The 25887-nt window shown below is 33.7% G+C and overlaps 1 protein-coding gene across 1 annotated transcript in view; it reads right to left on the reverse strand.

The window, feature by feature from the left end:
- PTPRQ (protein tyrosine phosphatase receptor type Q) overlaps positions 1 to 25887 on the reverse strand; it is a 253770-nt gene that overhangs the window by 146943 nt on the left and 80940 nt on the right. The window contains 8 exon segments of the mRNA XM_003405222.4: positions 2450 to 2591; positions 6106 to 6257; positions 6638 to 6913; positions 7362 to 7460; positions 7463 to 7654; positions 9597 to 9765; positions 14958 to 15103; positions 15798 to 15958. Of these exon segments, the coding sequence (XP_003405270.2) occupies positions 2450 to 2591; positions 6106 to 6257; positions 6638 to 6913; positions 7362 to 7460; positions 7463 to 7654; positions 9597 to 9765; positions 14958 to 15103; positions 15798 to 15958 (1337 nt within the window).

A 25887-nucleotide genomic window follows, 5' to 3' on the forward strand; every position in this document is an offset into this window, starting at 1 on the left:
TAACTTGCTTCCATTGTATAAAATACAGTGATTTAAAGAACTATCAAGTAATCTCTGCTGTGCCTACAATTCTCTCCCCTGGCCTAAATTTATATCCTACAAATCATTCTCCCTCTGTAGGATAAAGGCGTCAGTATAAAGGACAATACTTATGAAATGTTTGAATTTAAAGAAAGGACAACTTCCATGCTGATCAATGGCTCTGACAATTAAATATCATTAATTATTAACTTTCCTATTAAAAAAAAACAAAACTTAAAGCAATAGTTTCATAAGTTAAAAGAGCTAGTTAACAATTTGCCTAAATTCAGTTCCTAAATCTAAACTTATGCTTTCGTTTTGTGAACTGAATGTTTTGTGAACACCAATTTCACTGACTCTGTAACCTCAAAACAGTGAACTAGCCAGCTGTTATAACTGTTAAGGATAGAAATTTTCTATTTGTAGCATAATTTTATTTTACTGTTATAAAAATACTTATTGGCTTGCAGAGTACTTTCTACAAGATTAGCCTTGGTTTTTACTAACCTGATACATAAATATTGTTTAAAAAAATTTTTTTTCTCTATAGATTTAACATTTTCATATACTATCAGTCATTTGAGGAAACCCTGGTGGCACAGTGGTTAAGAGCTAACCAAAAGGCTGGCAGTTTGAATCCACCAGGTGCTCCTTGGAAACCCTATGGGGCAGATCTACTTTGTCCCATATGGTCGCTATGAGCCTGAATCAACTTGACGGCAATGGGTTTGGCTTGGTTTTTTTAATCAGTCATTTAGGGAGCCCTGGTGATGCAGTGGTTAAAATAACTGACTGCTAATGGAATGGTAGGCAGTTTTAAACCATCGGTGGCTCAGTGGGAGAAAGACGTGGCAGTCTGCTTTTGTAGATGTTTATAGCTTTGGAAACCCTGTAGGGTCTCTACGAGTATCAACTCAATGACTGCAGGTTTGGTTTTGTGGTATCATTCATAGTTCCTATACTTATGTCCACCTTTGAGTAGAGGTCAGATGACTGATGGTCTAATTCAGTTTCTTCACTAATTTTCTCCGTACCTTTTCATCTAATCTGCCTGAACTATGACTCCTTCATCTATAAAATGGGATGACTGCAATTATAATATTTATTGATCATTTAGTGTATGTCTGACACTCTAGTAAGTGCTTGATACAGATCTTTTCTATTATTTTTCACAACTTTATAAGATGGGTACTGCCAATGTGTGCCCTTTTCAGTTAAGGATCTAGAGGCTTAGAGGAGTCTTGAGATTTTGCCAAAGTTATGAAATTACTAAGTCATGGAGCTCGGATTCAAATCAAGACACTCTGACTTTAGATCCTCCTCTTTTATCTACTAAACATACAATTTACTTAGCCTGCCCTTATAGGCAATTTATGGGGACAAAAGCCTCAGATATTCATAGATTAATGTTAAAATGATTAACTTAGCAGTGAGTAATCTCCAGTTGGAGCCCTGGTGGCACAGTGGTTAAGAGCTTGGCTGCTAACCAAAAGGCCAGCAGTTCAAATCCACCAGCCACTCCTTGGAAACCCTATGGGACAGTTCTACTCTGTCCTATATGGTTTCTATGAGTCGGAATCCACTCGATGGCAATGTTTCTCTTTTTCTTTTTGGTTTAATCTCCAATCTTAATTCTGAGGTTCATTAAAATAAGAGGAAGTGAATCCAAGGGTGCTGGGAGGAAGTGGCTAGGACAAAATCTTGTGTTTATTCAACAATTGTTGACCAAAAATAAGTGACGAAGCCATGCATATCTTTAAGACCTATGTCCCAGTTGAAATAAGGAAAAGTATATTTCTAAGCTGCCACTAACTCTTTCATAAATAAAAATTATTCAGAACTCACACAAAGGCAAGATATAGTATGTGTACATGAGGATGACCTGACAGGTATTGGTATTTTAATTAATTAGATCAGGATGATTGATTAGGCTAATGGTATTTCAGAGCTTCCCTCACATGTCACAAAAGGGACTACAGGAAAGTAGAGAACTTAGGAAGTGACTAGTGTTCACACTTCTCTTTTTAAAGGAAAGTTTTGGTGTTGTCTCATAAAAATAAAAATTACCCTGTTTAGAGTGACTGCTGCATGTTCTCCCCTTTTTTTACCCAACTGTCTCTGATGGTACTAAGAGTTAAGTAATTTCCACAGACATCTAGAGGCCTACTTTGTTCAAAAATTAGTCTTTTATTACAACTTTCACAATTGGAAAGGAAAAGCCATGTGTAAATTTGTATGTGTGAATGTACATATATAATTTCAGAGAACAAGACTCAGTCTAGTCTTTAAAAAAAAGACACTGAAATTGAACTTCTCCTTGAGTGGATTATTAAATACGGATATTTTGTCACATAACCTGAGAAAGGGAAGAGGAAAGTGCTAAATATAAAAATGAAACATTTGTTGGCTCAGAAAAACTGGGTCCAACCTGATTCTTGGGTTGTGAATTTTACTACATTACTAAATTGATTGCCATTTCCAACTTTGGTAAAAGCAGATATGCTGACGGAATAGGTGCTGACTGGTTCCAGTCCAACGAGCTTGGTTTCAGTTTCAAAACCTGAAATATTCTGAAAAACAGAAAGAAATTCTTAGTTATACTGCATCATCAAAATGTTGTGATTGGAAGAAATACTTGAATACTTCTTTTTTCTATTTTTTTATATAATTTAATAAGCACATCAATTTCAAATTAAAGTGAACCCAATATTAAATATTTGTTTTACATCAGGAGGGGTGCTTAGCTTATGACTCAAGGATGAACCAGGCAACCTTTCTGTCCTGAAGAATTATAAGATTGCCCTTTTTAAAAGCTAAGGTATTTTGTTTTCAATTTGTCTTTCTTCCTGATCCTTACCTGGAATTATATACTGATTACTTCCTTAATACGTGAAAATTAAAGTCCCTAGTTTAAATCCAACTATACTTGACCATTCTCAAATTCATCTAAATTCATTTTTTTTAATACTCAGTATTAAAATTAATTTGAATGTTGAATATATTAATTTATTCAACAGACACTGTTGAATGCAGCCCGGGTGGTGCAGTGGTTAAGAGTTCAGCTGCTAACCAAAAGGTTAGCAGTTCGAATCCACCAGCAGCTCTTTGGAAACCAAAGGAGGCAATTCTACTCTGTCCTATAGGGTCACTATGAGTCAGAATAGACTCAACAGTAATGGATTTTTTGGTGTATGCTAGGTTAATAAAACAAAATCTCTGCTCCAATGGAGCTTAAATTGGGAGTTTTCCCAGACAACTCCTAAATTTCTAATTTGATACATTCTGTTCTGAAAACAATGAAAAGAGGAATAAAACAGTTCTCAAACTTGCCTGGAGAAGAATATGCTTTCTCATAGAAAATGTACCATTAAGAACAAAGTCTGTATTCAAGGATAATTGTCGTAACTGAGAGAGCAGTTAAGATTGGTCAGTTATCTTCGTAGAAAGAGAAGACAATCTTGTATGTAGCATAACCTTAGGAACATTACATTGTATCTGATGTAAAATATAAACCACTTCGGCTTATTTATTTAACACTTCAGTAGCCCAAATTTAACAAGAATACAGACTCTCATGGTATTTACAGTTAGAATCATATTTTAGAATAATCTATAGAAAGTCATTAACATCCTTTAGTAGTTTTTTATCATACTATTTCCACCCATTCTACTATCCTTTAACACTTGCTATTTATCAAGCATACTGCTAGATAACCTGGAGATTATAAAAACATATAAGACATGGTCCCTGGCATCAAGGAATTTTTATATTAACTAGGGAACACTATAATTAATTGCTGACTAAGAAGAAATTTGACATAAAACAGATAAATTTTTATTCTGGTCAGGAAAGGCTAGTAAGCAGAGAAATTATTGAACCCAAGAGATTATAATGAAAAGTGTGCTTTTTGGGTAGTAAACATATTTGCACAAGTGTAAGTTGTGAGAGTGAGCTATGAGTGATGAATATTTCTGAACATATTTTAAACAAACTTTTTACTAAATGAATAACTTCTTTCACCATGTCTGGTGATCAGGGTCACCAGTACACCTGGATCCTACTGATCTCACTATCTGTGGACCACAGTGGATTGACCAGGATGAAAGTTACATTTCAATTGATTCTGGGATTATTCTGTCTCTACAAACACACAGATAATTTGAAAGCATAAAGAAAAAAGAAAAAGAAATAACAGAAATGGATATTGTCAGGACATAGGAATAGATGAAAGAGAGAAAAACAGGATAATACACTATGAAAGAAAGCTAGTAAGTGGGAGGAAACTAGATAAAGTAAATTAGATGTTGAGAAAGAAAAAAGATGGCATGACTTTTTTTTTTAAAGACAACATTTAGAGGAATTTGGTAGAAAATAAGATTATGAAAATTGATGCAAAAAATTTTTAAAAGGAGTAATCATAAGTAGTAGATTAAAAAAAAAACTACTCTTCCTTTCTCCCCTCAAAATAAAATATCTTATGGTATAAGGATTATGTTTTTATTACTAGTTAAATATTAATGGTACCATTTCTACTGAGAAAACAGTAAGTATGTCTAGAAATCTTAGAATATAAGTTATTCTCATACTCAGGCAATGGCACACTGTCATTTTATGCATACTGCTAATACAATGCTGGATGACTGTTTTTGTTACTTTTTAAAGCAATGTACAATAACAATAGCTAACATGTTTATCACATGCCCAGAACTGTTCTTAACGTGTTATATAGATTTTCTCTTACGATCATCACTTTTTTATGTGTGCACCTTTATAATTACCATTTTTCACTTGAAGAAACTGAGTCATAGAGCACTTAAGCAACTTTTCAAATGCAGCACAGTAAGTCTCAGAGACAGGATTTGAACCTAGCAATCTGACACCAGAGCCCCTGTTTTATCATGTCTATGTATGTGAGAGATTGCTGCTCCAGAAAGATTAGGTCACATATACACGCCACACTTGAGTAGAGTAGGCAATTATCCTAAGAATGTGATTTCTCTAAGAAAATGATTCTTTTTCCCTTTGGATATCCATTTCCTAGAGACCCATATAGACAAAGCAAATAAAAAATGGGGAAATTTTAAGATTAGACAGAGGATAAATATTAGACGGCTAGAGGCTTAGTGTCATTAATCTAATTTCACACTTCTGGGAAACAGCTTCCACATTTATGGAGTAATATTATTTGAATTCTACTCAGCCTATCAGATTTTAAACTAATATCTTGGTTTCCAGAAAGAAGTCATCATTCCTGATGACATAACCTTCATCACAGCTTTGATTTTTACTATTCATTTTGTGAGCTACACATGCTATAAAAAAGATTTACCATCAGTGATAAATTGTAACTACATATATATTGGACAAAATGTTTCCTGTATTTTTTTTTTTACACTGTTCTTGCTGTAACTAAATAAGATCACTTCAGTACTTCATTTGCCTTTGGGGGGAAAAACCTTCCTTAAACAAATACTAATTAATTATATTTTGGCAATTAAATATAGAAATCATACAAGTATATTTGAGACATTTTATTACATCAGTTCTGTGGCTATGTTTCACTGATTCTGGACCCTACAAATGGAGGACGAAAGGGGTATTATTTAGTTCCACAAACAAATTGGTGTTGAAGTAATAGAATAATGATACATATTAAAAGACCAATTAGTGTGGCATCTTACACTATGAGGGAAAATGATCCAAAGTCCAGTACGAATACTTTTTATAAAGAGGTTAAAAACTTCACTTGGTACTTCTTATAAAAATAAATGGAAGTACATTACATTTAAGATAAAAACAGGTTTTGAATAAGCCAAAAAAAAAAAAAAATTACCATATACTTTCCAGCATTAACAAAACGGTGTAACTATTTAGAAGATACAAAGTCTAAGGAAATAAGTTTATAAGTATTAGTTCACATATCTCACAAATGTGTTCTTAAATCATAAAAAGCAAAGTTTTCTTTTTAAAGATGGTTGGTCCTTGTTTAATTTAAAGCAGTCAGTTTTTTCCCCATCTGTCAAAATAGTTTAAAATCAATTTCTGAAAATTCGAAATAGACATATACTGTTATAATCAACCTACCTTATAAAATAGAGTATCAGTTTCATTTTCATGAATTTTAAAACTATATACTTTAACAATACCGCCTGGGAGAAGACTTGGACTCCATTTCAGCCATACAGAGTCTGAAGTGTAGTTGATTAAAGTCAAATTTTGAGGAGGTGCTAAAGGCACTGCAGGGAAACACATTATAAAACTTACATTCATAAAATTTTACCATAAAATTAGCATCGTGACTGTAACTTCTTGAAGACACTAGTTAAAAAAAGATTTACATAATGATTCCTTTTCAATTTCAGAAAGGAATATCAGAAATAATTATGTGTTTGTACTTGGAACACAGTCATTCCAAAATAGCTTTAAACAGAACACTTTGTTCTGAAGCTCCAATTAAAAAAAGAAAGGAGGAAAAAAAAAGTTCAGCAAAGTAGATGAATCTGTTACAAAAAGACAATCAAATAGTCTTTCTTCCATGCTTCATGCTGTTCCTTAAAAAGAGAGAGCAAGGGCTGCAACAATGAAATCATTTGAAGAAATATGGATTTCGGCTTACCTGACTCATCTGTGTAAAAGAAAAAGATACTGGAAGGACCGAGTCCTTTTATAGTTCTTGCAGCAGCAAAAAAACTATATAATGTAAATGGTGAAAGCTCTTCCAATATTATATAGTTATCAGAAGTAACAAAAGAATAATTTTCATTTGGTCCTTGTAATGTTAAATCATAGTTTATTACTGCACCATTTGGCTTTACTGGGGGGTCCCAGGATAAGAGAACTGAGGTAGAGGAAAGGTTTTTAAAAGTGTTGATTATTGGTGAAGTTTCTGGGACTATAAAAGAAAGAGAGAATATTAAATGAAACAAAAGTGAATTAGCATTAAAAAAAGAAGAGGCTTCAATAATAAATGGATTTAATTTTATTATTAATTATTTTAATTTAAAAAAATGTATATAACAGCCTATTATGTTTGTTAAAACACTAATTAACTGATATTGGCACTCAACACAAAAAAAAACCATTGCCATGGAGTCAATTCTGACTCATAGCGACCCTATAGGACAGAGTAGAACTGCCCCATAGAGTTTCCAAGGAGTGCCTGGTGGATTTGAACTGCTGACCTTTGGTTAGCAGCCACAGCTCTTAACCATCATGCCACCAGTGTTTCTGATAATGGCACAAGCTATATAATTTCAAGAATAATGTTTTCTATCCAAAAGCAATATAATTTAAGAGAGGAGAACAATCTGCTTAATAGGCAATAAAAGGGCCTAGCCTACCATCTTCTTCAGTTTTGATGTGTTGCTGGGCAGTATAGGTATCAGAGAATCCCTTTTCTGTTGATGGAGTGATTTTTAGTATGTAATCAGTGTATTTTCCAGATTATCAAAATATACGCTTCTCTCATACGTAACTAGAGGTGATCTCATGTGACGAGGAGCCTGCTGCGTTAAACTCAGTGAAACATAGTAGAAGACTAGACCATTAGGTTGAGATGGTGGGACCCAGCTTACATATATTGCAGTTGACGAAATGGACTCATAGGTCAGGTTTCCAACAAGCCCTTCAGGTACTATGATAGGTAATGTGCAAAATATAAAATATTAACAGTTACCTTAAATAAAATTTAAGTAAATTCACAAACTGAGGACACTTTTTTGAAATGGCATCTATTACAGCATTGGCTTTTACATTATTTAAATGCAGATGTGGTAAACATCACCTGTTATAAAGTATCTTTTAAATAATTATTTTTAAAATCATTTAAATTAAACCTTGTGATTTTTAATATGTGTTAGAATTATGTGTGGGTGTGTATGTATGGGTGTGTGTATGCATGTGTGTGTGTATTCACATATTTAAATACTTTGATAGCTTAGGTTATTTAAACATTATAATTTTAGTTTCTTTCTCCTAATGATTATCCTTACTGTACGTAAGAGGAAACTGAGGCTAGGGGCTATTAAGTGACTTGTCCAAGGTCATGTTGCTAGTAAGAGGAAGAGTTAATACTGAGTTAGCTTTTCTGATATGAACTCCCAAGGTCTCTTCACTCACCGTACCGCCAAGGCACATTTGTGTATGAAGAAGTTGCCCTAAAAAAAAAAATTTTTTTTTTTGCCCTACTTACCAAAATTCTAATTTTCAGATATCAGTGGTATTCACATCAGACTATCTTTATTAATACAAATTTGACATCACACTTGGAACAGTGGATAGCAAGTGCTTATTATTTTGGAGACTATAATTATATGGTGGCGTAGTGGTTAAGTGCTACAGCTGCTAACCAAAAAGCCGGCAGATTGAATCCACGAGGCACTGCTTGGAAACTCTACGGGGCAGTTCTGCTCTGTCCTATAGGGCCACTATGAGTCGGAACAGACTTGATGGCAACAGGTTTGGCTTTTTAACAGGTTTGGCTTTTTGGGTTTTTTTATAATTATATGTGACAGAAATTTATTAAAAAAAAATTTAATTTTTAAAATTTTTTTTTATTTATAGGTTGGTGAAAATCTTGGGAGAGATCTGCATTTAATGAATGATGGAAATAATATTGTCTTCATATTACTGTAATTACAGTTTTTTGCATTTTTAACATTTTTGCTAAAGACCCTGAAAAACATATTTCCTCATATTTTATTCTGTTTTAAAATTTTTATATTGATAAATTTGTTAACTGTTTAAAACACTATTCCAACAACAAGGACAGGATTTATTTTCTAAGTTTATGGTACCTGCCAATTTATAACCTTCAGAAAATAAACATGGAGTTTTACTCTCAGGAGAATTTTTGGTCAATACCAATTCTCAAAAAGAAACTAACATCTAAAAAATAAACAAATGAATGGACAATGCAAACAACCACGAAAATAAAGAAATAAAAATAAAAAATAAAGAGGCAATGATCCAGGTAACACTGTATTTTCAAAGCTGAAACATAAAAAATATCAATTGCTTCCAGCATTATGGCTTTCTGAATACTCAGCATAGACAGGATACTGCAGAGAGAGCATTCAAGAAACTTCTGGGATAAAAAAATATATATACAAACTAGACACATAAGTGAACACATAAGAACAAAGATGCTGCAGAGAGTTCTGTGTGGACTCAAACACTGAAAAGAGAATAAGTTGTTAGAAGAAAAAAACAGTAATTCCTAAAACAAATAGTATATTAAATATTGGAAAATTCATGCCTGTCTTTAGCAGTATTTTTCATGCCCATAACCGGATGACTGTGACACTTTTCAAAGCAATAAAAGCAACAGAATTTTTATGAATGAATGGTAGTAGTTTTCATAACTAGAAGAGGCTGTTATAATAATAGTTGTACAAAAAAAAAAGTTGTACAGCTATATTAAATACATGTTTCAAACTTTTATAACATATAATTAAACATGCCTAAATAAAACATAGATTTCATTACAATATATACAATTAGGAAAGATTGCTTTAATGATTATAAAGTTTTAAAATGCTCTATTAAAGATTAATAAATGCTTTTCATTTACATACTGTCTTGATCTGTGTACACTTGAACTATGTCACTGCTTTTGTTCCCATTTCCAACTGAAGTACTTGCTGTTACCCAAAATGTATAGTAGCTGAATATTGCCAGTTTATCTATTATTGCAGATACGGTCATTTTGTCAAAGTCATTGGTTACTTCATGGAGTGTAAAATTCTGAAAAATAAACATCATTTTCATAGTTTAGGATCTTTTTTTTTTTTTTAGTATACGTGAACATTTCAAAATAAGTATTATTATCCATGAATTGGTTGTCTCACTATTTTAACATGTTAAGTTTTGAGAAAACCCAATACAGAACATTTTTATTACAATAATAAAACTAGAAATGTGTTAGTATTAAAAAAAAAAAAAAAAGGAATAACACAGGGAACCCAGGGTGAAAAGGAGGAGCACGCTGTCACATTGTGGGGACTGTAGCCAATGTCACAAAACAATATATATATAAATTTTTGAATAAGAAATGAGTTTGCGCTGTGAACTTTCAACTAAAGTACACTGAATTTTTTTTTAAAAAGTTAAAAAAGGAATAGATGGTAGCAGTTCTTATTACAAAAAGGAATAGATGGTAGCAGTTTTTATTACAAATGGTAGCAGTTTCATTACATTGCAAAGAATAAAAAACTCTCAGCTAAGTAGTGGAGAAGGTCAGGTTGCAAACAGGAAGTGCTACAACTGCATTGGTCAGTGCCAGTTTTCCTTATGAAATATTCAAGTATTTTTCAAAACACTGAATGTATATTTTTAAACATGTTTGGTAGAAATACTTAATGTTTAACTTTTTCTTCCTGTTAATAACGAAGGAATTATAAAAGTGTTTGCCCCTTTCTATGAACTAAAATTGACATTATTAATCTTTAGAGGGTCCTCTTTTTCTAATACCGTGGGGAGCAGTGGGGAGACAGTTTGGATGCACTTTCTGATGGGCAGAGTGGGAAAAATTTACAAATACTCTTGCCTGACTTCTAGTTATATTTACTCCACAGCATTTTCTGAAGTATTAGAGAATTTATTCAAGCATTTTCTTCTTCACCAAATTTTTAAAATGAACAGATAGACAAACAACATCAATTCCAAAATAAATAAGAAAGACTTTTTAAAAACAAAAGTACAGAGAGAGTAAAACTGTCAGAGGTTACCAGGGGCTAGGTGGGGGAGGGAGGGTGAATAGGCAGAGCACAGGGCATTTTTAGGGCAATGAAACTATTCTGTGGGATACCCTAATGACAGACACATGACATTCTCCATCTGTCAAAACTCATAAGGCTGTACAACCCAAAGAGAGAAACCTAATGTAAACTATGGACTTTATTTAATTGTATGGATCAGTATTGGTTCATCAGTTGTAAGAAAAGTACCACAGGAATGCAAAATGTTGACCACAGAAGAAACGGTGTGCAAAAGGGAGGGGGGTGTGGGAGTTGTCTGTACTTCATGCACAACTTTCCTGTAAACGTAAAACTGCGCTAAACAGTAAAGTGTATATTTAAAAAAGTAGGCAATTAGTATGAATAATTTACGATACTACCCATCTACACTGAGAAATCTGAAGCATTCCCATCCACACAAAGCCTTTGGAGTGCTACTGACTGGTGTTTAAGTTCTGGCCTTGTAACATGGATAAATCATCTAATCTCACAGCTTCTCTTCAGTTTTAAAATGGAAATGATCATCTCACTTCACAGAGGCGTTTTGAGTATTTAGATGAGATAAAGTACATAAAACAATTAGTATCATGTCAGGCACAGAGTAAAGAATCAATAAGTGATAGTTTCATTTAAATGAGTACCATACGATAATCAATTTGACTAAAATTTATGGCCAGGATAGTTTTGCAATGCATCAACAAACTAAATTCAGCAGTTTTTTTTTTTTTTTCTTTGCAGTTTTTTTGGGGCCAGTATCTGGGAAAAGAAGAATGGGTATAAAGTATAATAATAAAAGGCTCATTTCAATTTTCTCATGACTTATTTAGGAACGGGCATATTAAAACAAAATAACAATCTCATACAAAATATGATCCATGAACTTTAATACTTTTCAGCACATGGAATAACCGGTTTATAAACAGAAAACAAAACAAAACAAAACCTGTTACTGTCCATTCGATTCTGACTCATAGCGACCCTACAGGACACAGTAGAACTGCCCCATACGGTTTCCAAGAAATGCCTGGTGGATTTGAACTGCTGACCTGTTGGTTAGCAGCCATAGCTCTAACCACTACACCACCAGGGTTTCCGATTTATATACAGCAGTATTTAAAGTTTTAATGTATCTTTTTGGAGTATATTTTAATTTTCCATTCTTTTAGAATTTATTTTGCTTACCCATGGGCTTAATGACTATTAAGTAACAATTTACATTGAATCACCCAGAAGTTATTCCTGCTGAGTGTGTGATTTAGTACGCATAGATATGTAACAAATATAACATATCCAATCAATTATCTGGGTGATTATTCCATTCATCTTTTTTTTTTTTTTTTTGGTGGGGGGATGTCTTTTGACTCAAATTATTTAAGAATTTCTCCTTTGTATGATTAAATATAGTCAGAAAGTATTTAGTAAAACCTTTCAAAATTGATCGGTCTCTAAATACTCATCTAATACCTTTTACATATAAGATACAGCTCTAGCCAATTTGAGAAGACATGACGTAGTGGGTGAAAATTAAAAGGGAGGAGAGCTGACATGCTATACAGAACACGACATGGAACAACTGAAGGAAGAACAAGGTGTACGGCTAAGTGGTAGTAGAGAGACGAAATTCCCCAAGGTACGAAGAGGAAACGATCACTTCAGTATAAACTCAGGTGTTTCAAAACTATAACTAAGTACCAAAAACAACATTAGTCTATTATAATAACTTCATATCCTTTGGATTAAAATATTTATTGAGCGTTAAACCTATCTATGATAACAGTCGAGTCCCTCGGTGGTGAAGACGTTTAATGTGGTGCTAACCAAAAGGTTGGAAGTTTGAATCCACTCACAGGCACTTCAGTAGAAAGGCCTGGAGGTCTACGTCTGAAAAATTAGCCATTAAAAACCCTATGGAGCACAACTCTGTTCTGCCACACAAGGGGTCACCATGAGTCAGGGTTGACTCAAAAGCAACTGGTATAATTACAGTACAGGGGACTTCAGAGAATGAAAAGATAATTGGCACAAAACCGTTTTCTTCAAGGTGTTTCATAAGGGAGCTAAGACAAGCAGCAGATACCCGGAACAGGAAGCAGAGTAGCATGTGCCATGACTGGGGTATTCTATAAAGGTCTGCAGGAAGAAGGAAGAGAAGGAGCGAGAAAAAAAGCTATACACCTTTCCATCAAATAATTTTCACTTTGAAGAATCTTCTCGATACTGCCAATTCAAAATAGAAAATTAGGTAGTGGAGAGATTGATGCTATTTTTACCTTTAACTTTAGGAATACATTGAAGCACGGCTGCACTTCAAGCAATACGAGACTATGTTTCTGAAACGTACTAACATCATCAGCCTGTGCCCTCTTGCAGCTGTCACACTTAAAAGCATTCCTCAAATTATTTAATAAACTATAATATTTTCTAACACAGATGAATTGCAAATGGCATCATATTATACACCCAGGCTTGAATAAGCTCATATGATCCTGCTGAAACCATAGTCAGATGCTTAACACTTGAATATTTAGATGTGGACAAAAAGGAACACAACAGGCTTATGTACAACCATAAAGTAAATTGAACAGAGGCAAAATCATTGTTAAATTCAGAACTACTGAAACCACTTCGCGATGTTCTTTGTTAAATCCAGGAAGGACGGGAAAGCTGCAATTCGAGTGGTTTCTATGGCATAATGACCCATCGTTAAATTTGTAAACAGCCTTGCAGTGAAAAACACATTGCATCACTAATTCCCATTTCTCTTCCCCAAACAGAGCAGAACAAAAAGGAACAGTAATAAACTGCTTTGTGTACAGAGGAGAAGAAAGCTTTCTCCTTCTGCTCTTAAGGCATTTGTTAAAAAATATCTGCATCTGTAACTACATGTCTTTTATACAGTAATTTTCTTTCTGGCACAAAGTTTTAGTCACACTATACAACCCCATTCGCAAAGGGCTTATAGCAAAATGTAAGAACTGTACCAATCTCCAGGCTTTCTTTTACTCTGTGCTGAATTAGATCTGAGAGAGCTTACAAAGTTCTATCCTGACTCTATTCATTAGCCTGCACAACAACTGCAGTAAAGCAAGTGATGCTTTTGTCCCAGAATTGTTGCACACGAGCACTAACTCCAGAGGCTAAAGCAAGGTTGACCTTGATAAGCAGGATTAAAAACCAAAAAACCAAGCCGAATGCCATCAAGTCGATTCCGACTCATAACGACCCCATCGGGTTTCCAAGGCTGTAAATCTCTATGGAAGCAGATTGATTGCCACATCTTTCTTAGCCATTCATGATTGGCAAGAATTATCTTTATTCCCCTTCTACATAAAAAAGTACAAAGAAAACAAAAATGGCCACAGTCACAGTCAACATGCAGTCAATAATTTCTACCAGTAAGGTACATATGCTGTAAATTTTAGTATTGCGTCCCATTCCTGATCTAATCAAAACCACTCTAAATTTCTCCTTTTAATATATTGGCATTCATGAGACACTTAGTTTGGAGGAATAAAAGAGTTCTGTTGAAAATAATGAAAATATGTCTACAAATGAAATGCATTTTTGCGACTTTCATAATCATTATTCACATACCAGAAAGGGTCCACCTGCAAACTGCGAGCCTAGAACCTGCACACCACAAATAGCCACATTCCTAGTGATTTTCATTTCATCCAATACTCAGTAATGATAATAAGAACCCTCATGGTAACAACTGAAAACATTGTTTTAAATTGAATAAAAACACTCGAACACACCCAAACATTAAAACTATTTAAATTGTATAAAAACAAAAGAAAAAAAATAGCTGACAAATAAATTTGAGGATAAATGAAACCAACAAATCTTCAGAGAATACTCCATGAAGAAAGTGGAGTTGAGGGCTATCTTTAAATACATACTTTTAAAGAAGTGGCAGCTTCTTTGCTATTAACACATCTTGAAACTGATAAATAAATGTGTACGCATGTGCGCATGTGTGTATGTGTATAAAGGGAAAGACTGATTAAAATTTATCAGAAATTTCTTCCGCACAAAATTTCTATGTAAATGGAAGTTTTATAAAACATATATCTGTTCATAATTATCAATATAAGGCAATCTATTTCCTCTATAATACTAAGTGTGTATTATGGTCAACAAAAATAAAAGATCTAAATAAATACAGTAATAAAAACTAGAAGAAAACTCATGTCTTACCTGCACGAAAGTACCTGAAGTATTTCTGTAATAAACAGAGTAATATTGTATAATTCCATTAGGTTTTGAAGGAGGTGTCCAAAAAAGAATTACTGATGAAGAACTGAGATTTGCGTAATGAACGTCTTTGGGAGGATCACTTGGTGCTATAATACAAGCAATTTAACAAAGAAAATGTACTTGTGCCATCAAGTAAAGTTTCTGTTACGAATGTCTTGAATTTTACTGCTTTTGATAAATCAAAGTGATGAGAATTATTTTTTAAAAAAACTTAAATTAGGAATAACATTTCATTGGAGATCAGAAATGAAATCCATAAATCTCATGGGGCCATTCCTCTAACACCCTACCATAGCTGTATGCAAGCAGAGAATAGGTAGATTTCTTACCCATAAAACACTATCCCAACTGTAAAACAGTCCCACTTCCCTGTATCTGAAAACAATAGTATAACAAGTTTCCAATATAGAATGCATAACATGAAATAATAGGGGGCAAAGGCAAACAGATCCGGCCTTCATGCATTTTATTTTGTTTCATTTAAGAGACACTGTACTTACTATGTGTCAAATTCTACCCTGAGTGCATTTACAAGTATAAACTTATTTAATTGTTGCAAGAATTCTGGGAAGTCGATCTGATATTGTTGCATATTAGAGATGGAAAATGAAGGCACAGAGAAATTAACTTTCACTGCATCTAAGGTTAGTAAGTGATTAAACTGCATTTTCATCCATTATCAGGTTTTAGCAACAGTTAGTAATATTATATTTTGATATTTAATACTGTTTCTGAGAAAATTATTCTTTTATTTAGCTTACATCCATTAAAAAAACTCACCTCCCTCAGGTGTTTGAAAGTTAATAATATTGCTTCTCATTTTCCCATCACCGAATCTGGTGCTGGCTGTTACATAGGTGGTATATTCAACATGATAGTCCAAATCGGAAAACTCTAACGATGTTTCAGTTATATTCACAGTTTTTAGTGTTGATCTATCCCTGAGAAAAATAAATATTACTTGCAGAATTGACTTTTTTATAATAAATTAGAAGTTGGTACATACATTCTGGAGCCCTGGTGGTGTAGTGGTTAAGAGTTCAGGCTGCCAACCAAAAGGTCGGCAATTTGAATCCACCAGCTTCTCCTTTGAGCACAAGTACATTAAAAAACAAATGACATTTATGCACAGAAATTTATTAATCTAGACCAAAAGGATAAAGATGGCACTTATCCTGAAATACGGAAAATAATGAACTTTAAAACGCTTCAATAATTGAACTTCTTTTGCTTCCAAGTATATTCAGTAATTCAACCAAATGATAATAAGATGTTATTAGAGTTTGCTTGAACCAATTTTAATGGATATCTGGAAGTACTATTACTCTTTAATTACTAACATTCCTTTGCATACAAATATTTTAGTAGCTAAAATATATTTTTTTTTTAATGTTGGCAAAATCTTGTTTAAACTATTAATTTATCAAGTAATCCCATTTGTCATATATTGTACAGAAGTACCATTTTCTTTGGATCAATCCAAATAAATAAATAAGCAAATAACTGAACAGTAGCATCTAAAAAGTGAGCTTGTGTCTGTACCTTTACCATTTTAAAAAAAAGAGAGCAAAAACAATGTGTGTAACATATGCAATAAAGAAAAGTAGAGCTTGCATCTCTCATTCAATATAAATCTCAAAAGTATTCAAAATATCACTCCAGAAAAAAAAAAATGTTTAAGTAAAATAAATATTGGCTCAAAACTCTCAAAGTACCAAAACCTCAGGAAGGGAAAAAAATTGTAAAGAACAAAATGTTAAGAAATAAGCACTATAATCATTTTATTTCTATTATTTTAATTCAGTTTCCATAGTTTTGAATTGGGCATAGGTTAGAATCTGAAAGAATAAACATCCATATAAGTGCTAAAAGCTGCATTAAAAAATTAACATCTTAAGAGCAATAAAATCAATTATTAAAGATTTTAGATAATGGAATATCATGTATCACAGAAAAAGGTGTATCTGTTAGGCAATCTCTTTTTCCTTTTATTTAGAAAAATAAGGCATTCAAATAGTAAGCAGATATTCCCTCTGTATAGAAAATGCTCTCTGTGCCACAGAAATATGTAATCCTTGAATACTTAAGAGGCATAATAGATTTTAAGTGAATTAAAGGTATTTTTACAGAGGTACATTTTAGCTATGGTTTTACCATTACGGAATTATCAGTCCACTCCAAATACAAGTATTGTTATCTGAAAAATAGTTGCAAAGCTTACCATAATGAAAAAAATATGGATTCAGAGTAGGTGATTAGAGACAACTTAAATTAGCCAGGCTATTAAGCATTTTGAAACAGTTGAATTGGACATCCTCTTTCAGAAGAAGGAAGAACTTTCTTTGACTTCACTGAGATGATAGGAGATGGGCTTTTATAATTCTTAAAACCAGGTACCTTATCATAGAAACTTTACCCAATTCCATACTCCTTTCATTGCTGACAAAACATCAGAATAGTACAGAATAGCTAATCCAAGTCAGAACTCCAAAGCTATAAAATTAGCTAAAATAATTTAATAACATTACATGTATTTTAAAAATACTTTTCAAGTGCATTTTCCAATGTTATCTGTTATCCTACATCACTACCTTCTTGCCCTGATCTTCACAGTAAAATACTGCAAATGAAAATTTGCCTACAGTAAGAAAAACTCAGGTTATACTACATAGATAATGTAGAAACACACCAATTACTGGAAAGAAACAGGACAAAAATAAATTTTGTCTCAAGAATCTGGATATTTCAGTAAAAAGAAAGCTATCTTCATAAATTATCTGAATAAGAAACTCAATAATCCACTTCGGTTAGCATGTATAGTTAGTGTTTCTACATCTCCCCTGGTTTGCCTTCAGAGACAAAATAGTGCTAAAATATTTGCCATATGCTAATGTGCTTTTTCTGTTTGGGTTTGTTTGTTTTTTCTTTTCAAGTTTAGGACCGTGGCCAATATTTTAATGACTGATGTAGGAAAGTAAACTTCAGTTGAAATAGTTCAGAATGTATACTGAATACACCAAACACCAAAACCAAACCTGTTGCCATCGAGTCAATTTCAACTCACAGCGAGCCTGCCAAAAGAACAAACAAATCTGTCTTGGAAGAATACAGTCAGAATGTTCCTAAGGAACAAGGACGGTGAGACTACATCTCACATACTTGGACATGTTATCAAGAGGGATCAGTCCCTGGAGAAGCACATCATTCTTGGTAGAGGGTCAGAAAAAAAGGGAAAGGCCCTTAAGGAGACGGACCGACATAATGGCTGCAACAATGGGCTCAAGCATAACAACAACTGTGAGGATGGTAGAGGACCGGGCAGTGTTTCGTTCTGTCGTAGCTTGGGTCACTACGAGTTGGAACTGACTCGACAGCATCTAACAACAACAAGAGGTGGATTGTCATAAAACTGAGAACTGAGAGAGAGTCAACAGGGAGAGAAGGGATGCCGTGTTACTAAGGATGTGGGTCACTCTTTTTTGCTTTTTAGTTGCAGTTGCCAGGTTAGAGGTAACACACATAAACCTCTGGGCTGAGGCATGAGCTCTCTGTTCTCCAAGGAGTGATCTCAGTGATCAATCCTGCAGTTTAGAGAGTTCACTCTCTCCAACATGTGATAAACCTAACTTTGACACCACTGCAATGAGTTGCTGCAAAGAGTTGTTATTCTTGGTTTTAGCTTGCTTTGCTTTAAAACCCTTGTTTTGTTATAGGGATTATTAGTTTTAAAATATAATAGAATTCTTATGTGTTTTTCCATTATAGTGTTTTATTTTCATTTATAAAGATATATTCTTTTGAAACTTGATTTTTTTTTAACCACATTACATTTTTTTTTGTATCAACGTAATTTGGATATATCCTAGCTATTCAATCATTCTTCTATGAATTAATATGTAGGTTGTTCTTTTCTTTTTCTTTAAGCTATTACTTTAAGCTTTTATTTTTCTTATCTCTAACACTGACATAGTAAGCATCCTTATATAAAAATCTTTTTATATTGGTATTGTTTATATCTGTTCGTTAAATTCCCAGTAGTGTGATTGTTCAGTAAAACGGTTTGAACTTTTTTATTTTAATGATTCTTGTTCCGAAATGATTATTATAATTTAAAGTCATGCTAATAGTGTATGAGATTGCCTATTTCCCCCAATTCCCACTACTAGTGGATATTATTAATCTTCTTAATTTCTGCAAGCCTAATTGACCCAAAATATCTCATTGTAATTTGCACTTCCTTGACCATGAGTGAGACTGGATGTCTTCTCATACGGTTATCGGGCATTTGCAGTTCTTTTCTAAAAAATAACTCATTCAGACATTTGCTTTTTCACCTTTTATTTTAATCTTCTAAATGAAGAACAGAATATGTTAGAGTTAGGGACGCACTGTTCTTGTAGATCATGTTCCAAAACAAAGAAAGATATCTTTCCAACTCCTCTCAATTTAGAGACGGTTTATACACAATTGGAAACCCTGGTGGCATGGTGGTTAAGTGTTACAACTGCTAACCGAAGGGCTGGCAGTTTGAATCCGCCAGGCGCTCCTCGGAAGCTCTATGGGGCAGTTCTACTGTGTCCTATAAGGTCGCTATGAGTCGGAATCGACTCGACAGCACTGGGTTTGGGTTTGGTTTGTTTTTTTATATACACAATTAATTTCTAATTAATTGCAACAAAATTTATTCAACATTTGTGTGAGGTACTATGTTAGACATAGACATGAGTAAGACACAGCCCCTGTCCTCAAAATAGAAAGCAAATAATTCTAAAAGAATTCACTAATAACAATGTGCTCTCCTTAAGGACAAGGGCGTTTTTCCACAGTAGCTAAAATCAAAAAAAATATGAGCAAAAAAATTGGTAGTAACCAAAGCGTAGGAAAGGAGAATAAGGAATGTCCCCTCAAAGATGCAGGAAATCATTCACTAGCAAGTTGGTGTGTAAGGTTTAAGAGTAGAATAGGGGGTTACATGAAGTAGGGAGAGGAAGAGAAGAGGCCTACCTGACAAAGCAGGTCTAACTCTTAGATATTCAAAGCCATAAACTGTGGTGAAACAGAAGGAATAGAAATGCCACACAACACTTAATCTTTAATATATATAACTTTTCAACATTAAACTTCCCAATCAGTGCAAATTTTCAAACTGAGAAAAAACCTGAGGGGAGTCCATGACACAACCATTTTACAGATTTAATTCTAGAAACCTATTAGAACATTCTAAAAGCTTTCTTTTTTTTTTTTTTTTTTTAATTTGGGAAATCAAAATAGAGTTCCTTTTACATTATTCAAAATAAATATAAGATGAAGTTTCTCTTTCTCTCTTAACTCATTGATATCACCAAGTAAATGGCATGGGTTAGGATTAATGGTGTTATGAAGAGGAAGTTATTTCCTAGTTAATTTAACTTTTTTTTTTTTCAAAAAACAGACCACATCTTGATAAGTAGGGCATTAGAGGAATTCCAGAGCATAGGGAGAGGAGAGCATAATCACCCATAAAGGAATCTTGACTACCAAAAAACACCTAGGAAAACTGAAACAAATTTGGACACTTTCCTTGGTATAAATTTGAATGATTTTCTAGAAAAGGTCTGAGATACTTCTAAAGGTTACGGTCTTAAATCTAATCATCATCACTTGGTATTTTGTTCCATGTGGGTAATCTAACCTGATGACACATCTATTCATGTCTGTCACTAATGATTTTTTTTCTAAAACTTAAATCTGATGATGTCTACATATTTTAGAGCAATCGTTTACCTCACTAAGAACATCAACATCCATTAACTTAACAGACTGTTTATCATGTCACTTCTTTCTAGTATGAACCATTGGTATGCAGTAATTTTCCCACTATAAGAAAACTGTTCTTCTATGTTACATCTTAATCTAGAATAATTATTCTCCACAGTTTGGTAGTATGAGTAAATCAGCAATCAAGTATTAAACAGCCCCAAACTAGCAAGGTGTAAAATGTTCACATTTTATGATCCTAAAGCTCTCCTAGAAACTCACAAAGAAGGGTGTTCGTTTGCTGTTATTGTTGTTCTCATTGTCATCATTTGGCTTGGTTTGTTTTAGTTTATTTTGTTCCTTTTTCTTTTAGCAGAAAAGACATTTATAGTATTAGAGAAACAAGGCATTAAAGTGAATGAGGTTGAAACTGAGGAAGAATACGTTTATAAACCATGGCTTGGAGCAGACGCAAGAAATCAGAGTCCAGAAGATAGGAGGACAGGAGAAGGGATTGTGCTTGAGCTGGAGGAGAGATATTTCTTCCCTTGAAAATGGACACAAAGTTTAAGAATGTAAATGATTTGGTAGGTCTGGAAGAAGAAAGTTGAGATAGTTCAAACCTGGTCACCTCAATTTTCAGAATAAGGTGGAAGCTCAGCTTGTCTGCTCTGAATAAAGTGTATGGGGATTTAGTAAAAGGCTTGAGGACAGGAAAGCTGATTTGGGATAATTTCTAAGGACAAAACGAGAGGGAATTCACCAAGAACAAGTAAAATAAATGCCTGCAGATGCTCAAAATTCAGTGAAGTTAGTAAAAGCAAGGACTTTTAGTGCACAATATAGTCTTTCTTTATTTCAACAAATATTTAGAGTCTAAAATATATAGGACATGGGACAAGAGATATCATTGCTGATGTCAGATGGATTCTGGCTGAAAGCAGAAAATACCAGTAAGATGTTTACCTGCATTTTATTGACTATGCAAAGTCATTTGACTGTGTAGATAATAAAAAATTATGGATAACGTTGTGAAGAATGGAAATACCAAAACATTTAATTGTGCTCATGAGGAACCTGTACGTAGATCAAGAGCAGTTGTTTGAAAAGAACAAGGGGATACTGTGTGGTTTAAAGTCAGATAAGGCGTGTGTCAGGGTTGTATCATGTCACCATACTTATTCAATCTGCATACTGAGCAAATAATCCAAGAAGCTGGACTATGTGAAGTAAAATGCAGCATTAGGATTGGAGGAAGACTCATTAACAATCTGTGATATGCAGATGACAGAACCTTGCTTGCTGAAAGTGAAGAGGACTTGAATCAAAGTCCTCAGTCTTAAATCAAAGACCACAGCCTTTAGTATGGATTACTCTGCAACATAAAGAAAACAAAAATCTTCACAACAGGACCAATAAGCAACATGAAGAAAATATTGAAGTTGTCAAGGATTTCATTTCACTTGGATCCACAATCAACATCCATTAAAGCAGCAGTCATACGACATATTGCATTGGGCAAAAATGCTGCAGAAGACCACTTGAAAGTGTTAAAAAGTAAAGATGTCACTTTGAGGACTAAAGTGAGTCTGACCCAAGCCATGGTATTTTCAATCATCTTATATGCTTATGAAAGCTGGACAATGAATAAGGAACACTGAAAAAGAATTAATAGCTTTGGATTATAGTGCTGCTGAAGAATATTGAATATACCATGGACTGCCAGAAGAAGGAACAAATCTGTCTCAGAAGAAGTACAGTCAGAATGCTCCTTAGAAGTAAGGACAGTGAGACTTTGTCTCACATAATTTGTACATGTTATCAGGAGGGACTAGTCCCTGGAGAAGGACATCATGCTTGGTAAAGTAAAGGGTCAGCAAAAAAGAGGAAGACCCTCAATGAGACAGACTGACACAGTGGCTGCAACGATGGGCTCAAGCATAACAATGATTGCGATGATGGCACAGAACTGCGCAGTGTTTCATTCTGTTATACACAGGTTGGATATGAGTCAGGACCGGCTCAGCAGCATCTAACAAAAACAACAACAATGCTCTGTGATGGGATATAATGATGAAAAAGATTCAGTCTCTGGCTCCAAGGAGTTTACATTCATAGGGTTTAGAAATCTAGATAAAAGGATTAAGAAAATACACCGTGGGATTAATACAGATTTATTAAACATCCATTCTTTTCTTTAAAGTTTATAAACTATTCAGATTTTCTATTCCTTTTTAGTCAGTTTGTAAATTATATCTTATTAAGAGTTTCACTCAAATTTCTAAGTTTATTTTCATAAATTTCTACAAAAATATCCTCTTTTAATTTTTCAGTATTTATAATGTCTCTTTTTTTTATTCCCAAAATTAATTTATATGTCTTCTCCTTATTCCTGGATCAATCTTCCCAGTGTCTGTATAATTTTACTTTCTTAATTACTTATTAGCTTTACTTTTACCTCTTATTTTTTTTAATTTTATAAGTTTTTACAAGTATAGGAATTATAAATTATTAATGATAATAATAAAATGGATAATGGATAATTGATAATTATTAATCTTTTCTTCTCTACCTGCTGGAAAGTTTATTCACCCATGTACAAACAGATAACAAGGTATAATGTTTGATATTTTAAAACATAATGAATTAAACATTGGAGCACAATTTTTAGTTATAGAAGAGACCATTTTAGTGAACAATAACAATAGTGAAGTAAATAACTTTGGACTAAATGTAATTGTGCTCAAATAAATAGAAGATTGGTGATTACTTGACAGAGTTTAGATAGAGCAAATCTTTCGCAAAATATTTTTCTCCTGGGAAATTAAGAAGGCTATGTTTTATAAGTACAATCATAAAATCAATTAATCTTATGAATGGATGTATCCTTTTTTATACATTTGATCGAGAAAGAAGAAATACTTGTTCTTTTCTCCATCGATTTGTAAGTACAGTAGAAAAAAATGTTCTTTAAAAAGCTAACATGGTCCAAAATGCTTAATGTGTAGCAAGCTTTAAAATATAGTCAGTAGTGGATCGCCTGTTACTAAAAAAAAAAAAAAAAGTTACTAAAGGCTTTTAAATTATAATGATAAAGATGGAAAGGCTGAAAAGAAATAACCTAAATCAACATCTTTTCAGGTAAATCAGTGCCTTCCCACTGTATTAGTCATTTTCCTTCATTCTTTCTTCAATAGTTCCAAATTCCTGATCACTACGTTTCTTTTTCATAACGAGACTTCAAAAAAAGGGCTTAACAGTTCTCATTTCTCAGAGAAAGTCATGATTAGGATGCTTAAATTTAACCAAATGATATCAACCTTAGCTCTAGCTTATTTTAATTTTTAAAACACATAGATCTTGTCTTAATCTGAAACTTGAACATTGTTACTCTTGGCCCTTTCCAAAGAATACAATTTCAACTGTCTCCTTTTCAGTTCCTGTAAAAAGGTAAGGGAAGTGTTGCTTATGAAAGATCTGAAGGATGAGCAAACCTCTAATTTATTATTTGTTATGGGTTGAATCATGTCCCCAAAAAAAGGTACGTTGAAAGCCAAACCGCTCTCCCCAACCCTCATATCTGCGAATATGACCTTGTTTGAAAAAAGGTTCTTCCTTTGGGAATATTATCAGTTAATGAGGTCATATCAGAATAAAGTGAGTCGTAATCCCTAATCACAGCAAGAAGATGACATGTAAAGATATATCTACAAGTCAAGGAATGCCAAAAGACACCTAGGACCACCAGAAGCTGGAAAAGACAAGGATCTTCCCCTAGAGCAGATAGAGAGAGCATGGTCCTGCCAACACCCTGAATTCAGACTCCCAGCCTCCACAACTATGAGACAATAAATTTATTGTCTTTAAAGCAGCTCTAGGGAACTAAACACTATTCTAGTCTCAGAGCAAGCAAGAGCTGCAGAAGGCTACATTCATTACATATTTTATCTTCGTTTTCTATGAAAGCGTTCTCACCTAACTGTATTTTGAGAGTAATGCCTATTACTTTCCATTTCTGTTCCTACCTCTCTTCACAAAAGCCACACTAAGATTCCTTGGACATATGTCCAGTTGAATTTTATGAAAGCTTCTGAATTCCAAAGGTCTGAACTGGTTCCCAACCTAGTTTTCTTCCTCCAACCAAAGCCTTCACTCTGAAAGCCAACCTTTCCATAACCAATCCTTTCTGTAAATTAGCCAGGTACTGAGTTAGTGATAAGGTACAGTTCCTACACTCTAAACCTTACACCCTAACAGGAAGATACCTATTAAATAAGAAATTACAAATGCGATGAGTTTTATAGAAAAGTAACTAAACTAGTTCAGAGGGTTAGGCCTTTGTTACAGCAATACCAGTAGTTTATGCTCATTATCATCCACACTATTTAGGAAAGAAATAACTGATCCAATGCAGTTAAAAATTGACTTCTTCAAACTAGAATGTGTGCGCGTGTGTATATAATCTTATTGTATGGTATTTTTTTTTTTTTTAAACTATGCACCCTGTTCACACACTCAAAGGGCTTTTCATTACACTTGGAACAAAATCCAATCTCCTTATTCTGGCCTCCAGACTACAGACATCTGGTCTGCCTACCTCTCCAGCATCATCTCCTTTCACTCTCTTTCTGTGTCATTGTATTTCAGATACAATGGTAACTACTGCATCTTCCTTCTTAAGCCCTTCTTTGTAGCTTTCCAAGATGTTTTGTTCCCCAAGCCTTTAATGCAAGGAAATCACAATCTCTACCAGCTTTGTGCATTTCACAAACGTGATGAACAGATGCCCTAATCAAGGGTTAAAAACGCAAGGTATAGGCAGGTAAAATAAATAAGTAAAAAGACTGGGATTAAGACAGGGTGTGGTTGGAACTGAAGTAAACTGTAGAGCAAGTGTCTCTTCTAAAGAAGACAGCCACCATTCAGCTCTGGGAGATTTTTGCCATGGTGAATGTGGTAAAAGAATTGTGATTTCTGAACAAAGGAAGGTAAAATTTTACTAGATATCTCCTCATTTTTAAATAAGGGCAATTGATTCTGAATTTATGAAGAGCTTGTAGGTCCAGAAAGACATGGGTGGGTCTACCCCACAGCTATCTTGTTTGTGAGTTGAACTCTCAAGCCTAATCTAAGT

The sequence above is a fragment of the Loxodonta africana genome, chromosome 4 (genome assembly GCF_030014295.1).
Source record: "Loxodonta africana isolate mLoxAfr1 chromosome 4, mLoxAfr1.hap2, whole genome shotgun sequence".
In the NCBI taxonomy this organism is placed as follows: Eukaryota; Metazoa; Chordata; class Mammalia; order Proboscidea; family Elephantidae; genus Loxodonta; species Loxodonta africana.